Source organism: Paramormyrops kingsleyae, chromosome 4 (assembly GCF_048594095.1).
Source record: "Paramormyrops kingsleyae isolate MSU_618 chromosome 4, PKINGS_0.4, whole genome shotgun sequence".
Taxonomy (NCBI): Eukaryota; Metazoa; Chordata; class Actinopteri; order Osteoglossiformes; family Mormyridae; genus Paramormyrops; species Paramormyrops kingsleyae.
In genome coordinates, this window is record NC_132800.1 from 25,581,526 (window position 1) to 25,593,424 (window position 11,899).

At 37.7% G+C, this 11,899-nt stretch overlaps 2 protein-coding genes across 3 annotated transcripts in view; both read left to right on the forward strand.

Moving 5' to 3' along the window:
* LOC140588790 (NLR family CARD domain-containing protein 3-like) overlaps positions 1 to 7,309 on the forward strand; it is an 84,610-nt gene extending 77,301 nt beyond the window's left edge. The window contains exons 5-6 of one of the 2 annotated variants that reach the window (XM_072710956.1): positions 1,150 to 1,323; positions 2,660 to 3,675. In XM_072710956.1, the coding sequence (XP_072567057.1) occupies positions 1,150 to 1,323; positions 2,660 to 3,023 (538 nt within the window). In that variant the 3' untranslated portion in view covers positions 3,024 to 3,675. Of the gene's footprint in view, positions 1 to 1,149; positions 1,324 to 2,659; positions 3,676 to 5,188 lie in introns of those variants that run through there. The other variant, XM_072710957.1, reaches the window with a different exon arrangement.
* LOC111846294 (protein NLRC3-like) overlaps positions 1 to 11,899 on the forward strand; it is a 303,153-nt gene that overhangs the window by 9,077 nt on the left and 282,177 nt on the right. The gene's annotated exons all lie outside the window — the stretch shown is intronic.

Here is an 11,899-nt window from a genome sequence, read left to right on the forward strand (position 1 = left end):
AGTTCTCCCAGGTAGTTGTTTAATAATTACTGATTCTGATTGGTCAGAGGCTTCACACTTGACTGACAGATAAAGGAAGGTTGGAAAACCAGCAGTGCACGGACCTCGAGGACCGTGATTTGAATAACCCTGATTTATACCATTGTATGGGCACCTTTTAGGGCACTACGTCACATATCCTCCACTAGAAGGGCTCTTCATAATGGCACCCATTTCCTTTAGAAGGGTACCCATAGGAGCCGCTTATACCATTGTATGGGCACCTTTTAGGGCACTACATCACATATGCTCCACTAGAATGCCTCTTCATAATGGTACCCTTTTCCGTTAGAAGGGTACCCATAGGAGCCGCTTATACCATTGTATGGGCACCTTTTAGGGCACTACATCACATATCCTCCACTAGAAGGGCTCTTCATAATGGTACCCTTTTCCGTTAGAAGGGTACCCATAGGAGCCGCTTATACCATTGTATGGGCACCTTTTAGGGCACTACATCACATATCCTCCACTAGAAGGGCTCTTCATAATGGTACCCTTTCCCGTTAGAAGGGTACCCATAGGAGCCGCTTATACCATTGTATGGGTACCTTTTAGGGCACTACATCACATATCCTCCACTAGAAGGGCTCTTCATAATGGTACCCTTTCCCGTTAGAAGGGTACCCATAGGAGCCGCTTATACCAGTGTATGGGTACCTTTTAGGGCACTGCATCACATATCCTCCACTAGAAGGGCTCTTCATAATGGCACCCTTTTCCGTTAGAAGGGTACCCATAGGAGCCGCTTATACCATTGTATGGGTACCTTTTAGGGCACTACATCACATATCCTCCACTAGAAGGGCTCATTAATACACTTCATCACATCTTCTCGCCCTATAAGGCACCATCTCCAGTGAATGGGACATCCTAGATGGTGCTAAAGCATGTGATGGGCAGCTAATAGTGGCATTTTCACAATTCCTTAGGGAATATTTGTGACGTTTTTTCAGCCATGGGGGCACTAGGGTGGTGACTGCCCCCCCATTCCCCCACTGAGTCCACCAGTGGCCTGTGCTGCTCGATTGTTTTAATGTTGCTGTCAGTACTATTAACAATGTGTAGGTTATATATGTGTCTGTGTCTTAACATATTTTCTTTTTCCAGGCTGAACAGCTGTAATCTCACAGAGACATGCTGTGACACGTTGGCTTCAGCTCTCAGATCAAACTCCTCACCCCTGAGAGAGCTGGACCTGAGTGACAATGACCTGCAGGATTCAGGAGTGAAGCTGCTCTCTGCTGGACTGGGGGATTCACACTGTAAACTGGAGATTCTGAGGTCAGTCTTCCTGGGTATTCCACACTGTAAACTGGGGGTAGTGAGGTGAGTATTACTGGGTATTCCACACTGTAAACTGGGGGTACTGAGGTGAGTATTACTGGGTACTCCACACTGTACGCTGGAGATACTAAGGTAGAAAATAACCAATGATTTCAAAGTAAAGCAGGAGTATCTAAGTCTACAGGTTGAGTTAAAAAGTAACATTAGACTCGCTAAGTGGAATGTCGAAAGGAAGATTCCATTGGAGGCTAATGATGGCATTAAAGGTTTCTTCCAATATTTTAACTCCAAAAGAACTATAAAAGCTGAAATCACTAATCTACAGGATAGTAAGGGCCTTATAATTGAAAATGAAATTGATATAGTAAATGAGTTTAATGATTATTTTACACGGGTGTTCACAGTAGAGGAAATGATTAACTTACCACCATTTAGTACAAATACAGTGTTGTATATAAACGATATATAGCACCCTCCACAATTATTGGCACCCCTTGTAAAGATTTGTAAAAATGGTTAAAAAAAATCCACTTTTTGGCAAAGCAGCTTCATCTCACACTGAAATTTTTTTTTAAATCCAACCTTTCATTGAAATAAATTTATTCAAAGAAAAACAAATCCTTCATCAAGAAATAATTATTTTAATCAAAAACACATGTGGGGGGCGCTCTTGCATGGCAATGAGTTAGGACGTGTTTGGCTCGTGCTCTCGCCGAACTCTTGTTTTCTTTTTACAATAAGCGCTTTATTTTACGAAAACACTATATAGAGTGTTATATGTTTTTATTTTGAAATAAGGGGAAAATTAACATGCGGAAAAACTACGCAAATATAATTGCGATGCATCATCCAACACTAGGCCCAACGTCACCTCGTCTTCGTGCTCCACCGTTACCCGGTCCCGAGCAACACCACCCCCTCCGACCAGTCCGGAGAAAATGGATGCTGAGGCCTTGAAATCCGAGATTCTTCGCTCATTAAAAGAAGATATCTCGGCAGTAATTAAGGCTGAACTAAAGAATGCGCTTGCCGATGATTTCAGCGCCCTTAAAAACGAGATACAATCCGTTAAAAGGGAAATTATAAATAATGCAGCGGTGTTTCACTCTAAAATAGAGCAGATGAAGACCGTGATACAGGAGGTGGAAGGCGGCCTATCAACGTGGTCAGACGAGGTGACAACCTTAAAATCTGTGGTCACTTGTTCGAAAACAGAGGTAGCTGAGCTAAGAGGAAAATGCGAGGACATGGAGGGAAGGATGAGACGGTGTAATATCAGGATAGTGGGGGTAGCTGAGACAGAGGGATCAATCTCTACTGTGTTTGTTTCAAGGCTGCTGAAAGAAACATTACAACTTGAGAAGGACGTGCTTGTGGACCACTCGCATAGAATTCAGGCTCCAAGAAGATCGGATGGAAAACCGCGTGTCATCATGGCTAAACTTCACTATCACCATGACTGTATCGAGGTGTTGAGCCGTGCACGCACTCGGATTCCGCTAAGGTTTAACGGAGAATCAGTCGCCATCTTTCCGGATTATACTGCTAGTGTTGCCAAGGCCAGGGCTGCGTTTACCGAGGCTCGGAAATTACTGCGTAATCGTCAGGGCGTCCGGATGGCATCCTATACCCAGCCCGTTTACGTGTTTCACACGACGGGAGAGAAAAGGTGTTCACAGATGCAGAAGAAGCTATGAGGTATATCAGGAAGAACATTATCCCCACAGAGGCTTGAAAACTATGAAAACACTTAACTTCTATCCGTCTACACCGTTTTCCAGCCTAGACCACGCCTCAGTGGAGCAGTGACCTTCTGTTCGCGTTGTTCTTGGCTCCTCCCAGAGGGCGTACAAGGTACTATTCAGTCATGAGCGGGAGACTTTCCACGGATAATACGGATATGACAATATTTACTTAATAGTCTCGCTGCTGATGAAAACATCACTAATATACCGTTAAGGTTTCCTTCCCTACCCCTTTTTTAATTTTATTTATTTATTTTTTTTATTATTATTATTGTTGTTGCTATTACTATTTTATTATATCTTTTAATTAATATTATGGCTCTTCCTTAATTGTGAGCCTGTGTTGCTTAGTTGCAGTTTAAGAGAAGCGTCTAATCTTATTGCCTTTGCCGGTGTCAATGGGCTTACTCTAACTGTTTTTCTTATTGTTATTACCATTATTATCCTTACTGTTATTACTATTTTATTCCGCAGATTTTACGACATATCATAATGCGCTATTTGAGTAACTTTAGTATGGTGGGTTCGGCGGGAGCGTGAGCTGTTGGCTCTGTAGAGCTCCCAACACAAACACTTAATGTGTGGATTTGTTTTTGCAGGGTATTTTGTTCACCATGTTCTTGTAGGTGATAGGGGGGGAGGGGGGAGGGGTTCTATCCAGGGGGTTTCTTCTACCAGACTTATTCTGTCAGATGTCCATATCAATTTTCACTCACTTTCAGGTTGCTTTTATGGATTTCATATATGTAAATACTTCCCCTTCAGATGACAGCTATCCGAACTTCTAAAGGGCTGGATGGCTGTTCAGTTAATTTTGTGAGCTGGAATGTTAAGTCACTTAACCATCCAGTGAAACGTAGAAAGGTATTTAAAACAACTTGATGCGGACATCGCATTCCTCCAGGAGACTCACTTACGTACAACGGATCATTTCCGGCTCAGAGGGACTTGGGCGGAACAGATATATCATTCCAATTTCCATTCAAAAGCTAGAGGTGTGGCCATACTCATCAAAAAGAATACGCCATTCACTATGACTAGTGTAGAGACTGATTCCTTGGGTCGATATGTTATTGTGGTGGGTCAGCTTTATTCCCTCCCAGTTATCCTGGCTAATATTTATGCACCAAACTGGGATAACCCTGCATTCTTTTCAAATATTTTCTCTCGGTTACCAGATATATCATCACACCACCTTATTCTTGGTGGTGACACAAACTGTGTACTCTCCCCCATTTTAGATCGTAGCTTGTCCAAAAAAGCTCCCCTTTCTAAGTCAGCACGTTCAATTAAACTTTTTCTCAAATCATATGGTATAGCTGACGTTTGGCGGTTTCGTAACCCTACTTACAGAGAATATTCCTTCTTTTCCTCTGTTCATAAGACCTTTTCCTGTATAGATACTTTTTTCCTAGACAAGAGACTTCTTCCTTTTATTACCAAATGTCATTATGGAGCTATAGTTATATCTGACCATGGCCCCCTAATTATGCAAATGCGTATCCCCAATACACAATCCAGCTACCGTCCCTGGAGGTTAAACTCCTTGCTTCTATCAGAGGAAGCTTTTACTAAATTCATTTCCTCTGAGATTACATTATTCCTTGAGATTAACCAAACACCAGTTATGTCCTCTTCGACTATATGGGAGTCACTTAAGGCATATTTACGAGGCCAGATAATTTCATATTGCGCAAGGAAGAATAAAAGTGATGCTGCACGCCTTAAAGAACTGGCTGATGAGATACTGGAGCTAGATAGATTATATAGTTATAGACCCTCTGCAGACATAATGAAAAAGCGTATATTTTTGCAGACTGAGTTTGATCTCCTGTCAACAAAGCAGGCTGAATATCTTATTTCTAAATTAAGACATGTGTCCTATGAGCATGGGGACAAGGCTGGGCGAACACTTGCTCAGCAGCTAAGACAAAGGACTGCCAGTCAGTCCATCCCTGTAATTAACAATGAGCAAGGCTTAAAAAATACTGATAACCTTAAAATTAATACATGTTTCCAAAATTATTATCAGTCACTATATACAGGTACCTCCGATTCATGTGTCGATCCTCTTTCCCTGGAGGACTTTTCCAATAATATACATATCCCTTCTATAGATCCAGTGATGGAAGAAAATCTCACGGTGGAGGAGATAGCCTCAGCAATTAGATCTATGCAGACTGGCAAATCACCAGGACCGGATGGTTTCCCAACAGATTTCTTTTTAAAAATTTCAGCGCAGCTTTCTCCTTTGCTGTTATCAGTTTTTGAAGAGTCACTTTCAGTAAAATCCCTACCACCAACCATGCGTCAGGCAGTTATCTCATTAATCCTTAAAAAAGACAAGAACCCTCTAGAGTGTAGCTCATTCCGTCCGATCTTCCTTCTTAATACCGACGCCAAAGTGCTTGCTAAAGTCCTTGCGCGACGTTTAGAGGGGGTGTTGCCCTCCATCATATCACCTGACCAAACGGGGTTTGTTAAGAATCGTTATTCTTTTTTTAACATCAGACGACTTTTGAATATTCTTTATGGCCCCTCTCCATCTGGCACACCGGAGGTAGTTCTCTCATTGGATGCGGAAAAGGCATTTGACCGTGTGGAATGGGGTTATCTTTTTAATACTCTGGAGAGGTTTGGATTTGGTCGTAGGCTTATTTCATGGATAAAACTTTTATACATGTCTCCATTAGCCGCTGTGCGTACTAATAACAGCATATCTGCTTATTTTGAGCTTCAACGCGGCACGAGGCAAGGATGTCCTCTGTCTCCACTTCTATTTGCAATCGCAATGGAACCACTTGCTTTAACTTTGAGACAAAGAGCTGATATCCAGGGTATTCAAAGGGCAGGATTGGAACATAAGGTTTCGCTTTATGCAGACGACACGTTATTGTACTTGTCACAACCTCTGACAAACTTACCTACGTTAGTGACTTTACTTACAGAGTTTGGCAAAATATCTGGCTATAAAGTTAATGTTCAGAAAGTGAACTAATGCCTGTTGGTGATGGAATCAGTCTGTCATCTTTAAGCGCAACTCCCTTTAAAATTAGCCCTAAAAAATGTAAATACCTTGGGATTTGGGTTACGCATGATCATAAAGACTTGTTCGGAGCCAATTATCCACCTCTCTTATCCAATCTAAAACAAGATCTTGAACGTTGGGACCACCTCCATCTTTCATTGGGTGGAAGAATTAATACCATAAAAATGAGTGTATTGCCGAAGTTTTTGTATATCTTTCAGTGCCTTCCGTTATTCTTAACAAAATCTTTCTTCTCCAAATTAAATAATCAGATCTCAACCTTTATTTGGAACAAAAAAACACCAAGAATTAAAAGAAGTATACTGCAGAGACCTCGTGCAAAAGGAGGGATGGCACTTCCAAATTCCATGTATTATTACTGGGCAGCCAATATAAGAGCACTGATGTTCTGGTTAAATAATGACATTAATCCCCCTGTTTGGACAGTTCTGGAGGGGGCTTCAGTTAGGCCCACTTCTTTAATAGCATTATTGTGTTCTAAAATACCATTCATTCAATCAATCTCTAGTTTGACCTCTAATCCAGTTGTTATACATTCAGTTAAAATCTGTAATCAATTCAGACTATCGTTTTCCCTTACAGAGTTACCGCAGGCTGCCCCAATTGCTAAAAATTACATGTTTGTTCGTCTACATTGGTCAAAAGTCAGACTTTCTAAGATTAAAACTGATATAGACACCACATGTGACAGATGCAGGCAGGCTGCTGCTACTCTGCTGCATATGTTCTGGTCTTGTCCAAGACTCTACATGTTCTGGACCAATATTTTTGGGACTTTTTCTGGAATATTTGGAGAGATAATAGAGCCAACTCCATTTATTGCATTGTTTGGTGTGCCTCCAGGGAATACCAGTTTTCACCAAAGGAAAATTAAAATGTTGACCTTCTGTTCCCTTCTGGCTAGGAGAGTAATCTTGACTAAATGGAAAGATCCTGATCCTCCAGCTTTTAGTCACTGGATAAGGGAAGTGATGTACTGTCTTAAACTGGAGAAAATTAGGTATACAGTTAGAGGGTCTACTAGCACATTTTATAGTATTTGGCAGCCTTTCTTAACTTTTGCTGAGGGCATAAAGCAGATAATATTGTGCCGTAAAGGAAGTGTGTGTGCAGATTACTTATTATTATTTAAATTTTTTATGGACATCTGATTGTTATGGCATCCCTGTGTCTGTCTGGTGTTGGGGGGGACGGGGGGGTTTGGTTTCGTGTTCTCTTTTGTTGTATCTTGTTGTGTTTTTTTTCTTTTTCCTGTAAAGTTTGAAAATAAATAAAAAATCTTTGATCAAAAAAAAAAAAAACACATGCCATGATTATTGGCACCCCTGCTTTTAATACTTTGCACAGCCTCCCTTTGCCAGTATAACAGCACTGAGTCTCCTATAACATTTTATAAGGTTGGAGACTACAGAGCAGGGCATCTGAGTCCATTCCTCTGTACAGAATCTCTCCAGATCACCCAGGGTCCGAGGCCCTCTCTTGTACACTCTGCTCTTCAGCTCAGCCCACTGGTTTTCAGTGGGGTTCAGATCAGGGGACTGAGATGGCCATGGCAGAAGCTTGATACTGTGGTCAGCTAACCATCTTTGTGTTGATTTGGACATGTGCTTAGGATCACTGTCCTGCTGGCAGATCCAATGAAGGCCCAGTTTGAGTTTCCTGGCAGAAGCAGCCAAATTTTGATATAAAATGTCCTGGTATTTCATGGAGTCCATAGTGCCATGTACCCTAACGAGGTTTCCGGGGCCTTTGGAGGAAAAACAGCCCCAAAACATAGAACCTCCACCATATTTTACAGTTGGGATGAGGTTCATTTCATTATGTCCATCCTTCTGTTTACACCAAACCCACCTTGAATGTTTATTGCCAAAAAGCTCCATTTTTGTTTCATCAGACCATTGAATTTGATTCCAGTCAAAGCTGTAGTGATGTTTTGTAGTGATGTTCCTGGCACTTACATTTTAAGTAACTGACAGAAAAGGCTTCTGTAACCCCTTTCTTAACCCTAAGGATTAATTTAAGTGTTTAATCAACAGGAATCCTAGGTCCCCGGCAGTTGGATGGTGAATTAGGCCGGTATTTTCTTTACTTTCTGTTTAAAATTTAGCCGTAACTCGATTTCTTCTTAGATTTTAAATAACTTGCTAGACTCAATGAAATACCAGAATACCAATTGTAAAGAGGGAAAAACAACAAAAGTAACAAAGATTTATTGTGTTACAATAATGTAATAGTTTTTTCCTCTTCTAACAAAACAACGGAATAAAGCAGTAAATAAACAATAGCACCCCTTACTGTTCCAGGAAGACAGATTTAGTAAATTTCCTTGATAATATGCAAATGTTTCTGTTTTGGAATACTATAGCTGAATCAAAATAAGAGCAAACCAGTTAGAACACTATTCAAGTACTCCACTTCCCTTCAGAACTACATAAAACAAGAAACCCAGAAAACAAATATCCTTTCCAGATTTTTTTTATTTTTTTTTTTATTGATTAGCATTCACATTCAAATATCTGAATGAATACAAAGTAAAAATTACCACAAAGCAAAAACACAGGACAAGGCTAATCAAAAGGTATTGGCTGAAGCATATGCTTATTACGCCAACCTTTTTAACAAAACAAAACAATTACAAAAAAAGTAATGACATCATAGCAAAACAACCAAGGGTTTCAGTATTATTATTACTCTTTTCATTCTTGATTTATATATTTTTCTAATACTCTATTTTTAAACATATTTTTAAACAAGGTAAATGAACTACGCCTTTTTAAATCACTATCATAACTATTCCACTAGTTAACTCCTCTAACAGACACACATCTCTGCTTTATGTTTGACCTTATCTTGTTTTTTTTTAAAGACATCTGTTCCCCTTAGGTCATATTGACTCTCTCTGACTTTAAACAGCCTCTGAATACTGCGGCAAAGCAAGTTATTTTGTGCTTTATACATTATCTGTGCCATTTTATATTCAACTAAGTCATAAAATTTCAGGGTATTCAGATTAATAAACAAGATGTTAGTTGGTTCTATATAGTTTGATTGATTTATTATTCTTATAGCCCTTTTTTGTAACTTAAAAATAGGAAGAGTATTTGTTTTATATGCATTACCCCATATCTCTAGACAATAAGTCATATAAGGAAGCAGCAGAGTACAATAAAGTGTATATAATGATTTCTTATTCAGAACATACTTTGTTTTATAGAGAATAGCAGTGATTTTTGACATTTTTTTTTTAACATGATTTATATGAAACTTCCAGCTTAGCTTATCATCAATTATCACTCCAAGAAATTTATTTTCATACACTCTTTTGATTTCAATTCCATCAACCATAATTTCAGGTACGTTTTTCATTTGTCTAGTGCCAAAAATAATACATTGTGTTTTGTTTAAGTTTAGCGTTAACTTATTTATATCAAACCAGTTTTTTAATATATTTAACTCCTTTTCCACTGTAGTCAGAAGCTGTTTTAGGTTTTTACCTGAACAATACAGAGTGGTATCATCAGCAAACAATACACATTTTAACAAATTGGAAACACTACATATATCATTTATATGTAATATAAATAATTTAGGGCCCAACACAGAGCCCTGAGGAACACCACAATTTCCCTTCATCTGATTAGATTTTACATTATTAATTTCGACATATTGATATCTATCATCCAGGTAACTTTGCATCCACTTGTAAACTATCCCTCTTATACCATATCTCTGTAGTTTATTCATTAATATAGAATGATCAATTGTATCAAACGCCTTTTTTAAGTCTATAAAAACACCAACAGTATATTCCTTGTTATCTATTGCATTCGATATCCCTTCTACAAGTTCCATAACTGCCATTGAAGTGGACCTCTTCGCTCTAAAGCCATATTGGTTATCACTTAGGAGATTATACTTCTCAATATATTTATCAAGTCTATTAACAAATAACTTTTCTAGAATTTTTGAGAACTGTGGGAGTAGTGATATTGGCCTGTAATTGGTGAATTGACATCTCTCTCCATTTTTATAAATTGGAATAACTTTTGCTATTTTCATTTTTGAGGGGAACATACCAGTTCGAAAAGACAAATTACAAATATATGTGAAAGGTTGCACTATATATTCTATAATACTTTTAACTAATATCATGTCAATACCAAAACAGTCAGTGGACTTTTTATTTTTAAATGTTTTCACAATGTTAATTATTTCTCTATGAGTTACAGCACCAATAAACAAGGAGGACACATTCGGAGTAATTTGTTTTCTTAGATCATTGTTATTTCTTGACTCCGGAATTTCTTTTGCTAAATTACTACCAACATTTACAAAAAAATCATTAAATTCATTTGCAATATCTTTAATTTTATCAAATACAATATCTTTATCCTTTTTAAAGTAGTCTGGATAATTCGTATTTCTTGAGCCCTTTCTAATTATACTATTTAATAATCTCCATGTTTCTTGTGTGTTACCTCTATTTTGCTCCAATAATGTGTGGTAATATTCTTTCTTACTTGTTCTTATAATATTTACTAATCTTTTTTTATATGTCTTGTACATTGTTTCAGCATTTTTTGTCCTCTGTTTTATGAATCTCTTATATAGATTATTTTTCTTTTTACATGCATCTTCTATCCCCTTTGTGATCCATGGCTTATTTGATTTGTGATGTTTTCTAGTGATTTTCATTAAAGGACAATGTTTTTCATATAATGAAATTATGGCTGACAGGAATGCATCATATGCACTATCTAAATCTTCCGTTTCAAAGACCTCATTCCAATTTTGTTCATTTAAATCCACTTGAAAGGCAGCAATGGCTCTTCTTGTTCTAAGTCGTATCATGTCAAATATTTGATTCTTTTGTTTAGTTTTAATCCCAAAATAATCTCGAAAAATTGCGAAAACAGGAAGATGATCGCTTATATCAGTTATAAGAAGTCCACTTCTTATTTCATAGTCAATTTTATTTGTGAATATATTATCTATCAATGTATCTGTATCAATTGTTATTCTACTTGGTCTTATAATTACAGGGAAAAGGCTGTTACTATACATTGTATTAATGAAATCTGTTGTTTTCTTATGTCCATTTGGATTTAGCAAATCTATATTAAAATCACCACAAATTATTTGCACTTTTTTATCATTTAGATTGCTAAACATAGCAGCAAGTTTTTCATTAAAAGTGTCAAGGCATGATCCTGGTGTCCTATAGATACAACTTACAATTATATTACTAGCTTTTTCAACATGGATTTCAATAGTAACACATTCTAATACGTTATCTATGGTACTTGACCTACATTCAATCAGACTACATTTCAAAACATTATCCACATATAAAGCAACACCGCCTCCCTTTTTATTCACCCTATTCATTATAAATAATTGATATCCTTCCAATTCCATTTCACTAACTTTCTCATTATCAAGCCATGTTTCTGATATTGCAATTATATTAAACTTATGTAACTCACTTAAACATTCTGTAATTTTAGAAAAAATTTTATACAGGCTTCTACTATTGAAATGTATAACCGACAACGCATTTGCCATTTTAATATTCATATTGAATTGGTCGTCTGTATAATACTCACAAGTATTATTATTGTTTATGTAGAAGTGGTTATCTGGATCAATGTTTCTTTCAGGGTCATACATATTGTACTCTGCATAGTTAAACATTTTGAAATTCATTTTCTCAGCATGTGCAGCAAAATAACCACCTTGACAGTCAGAGTCCTTTTCATAATCAAAGTCTTCCTCTTCA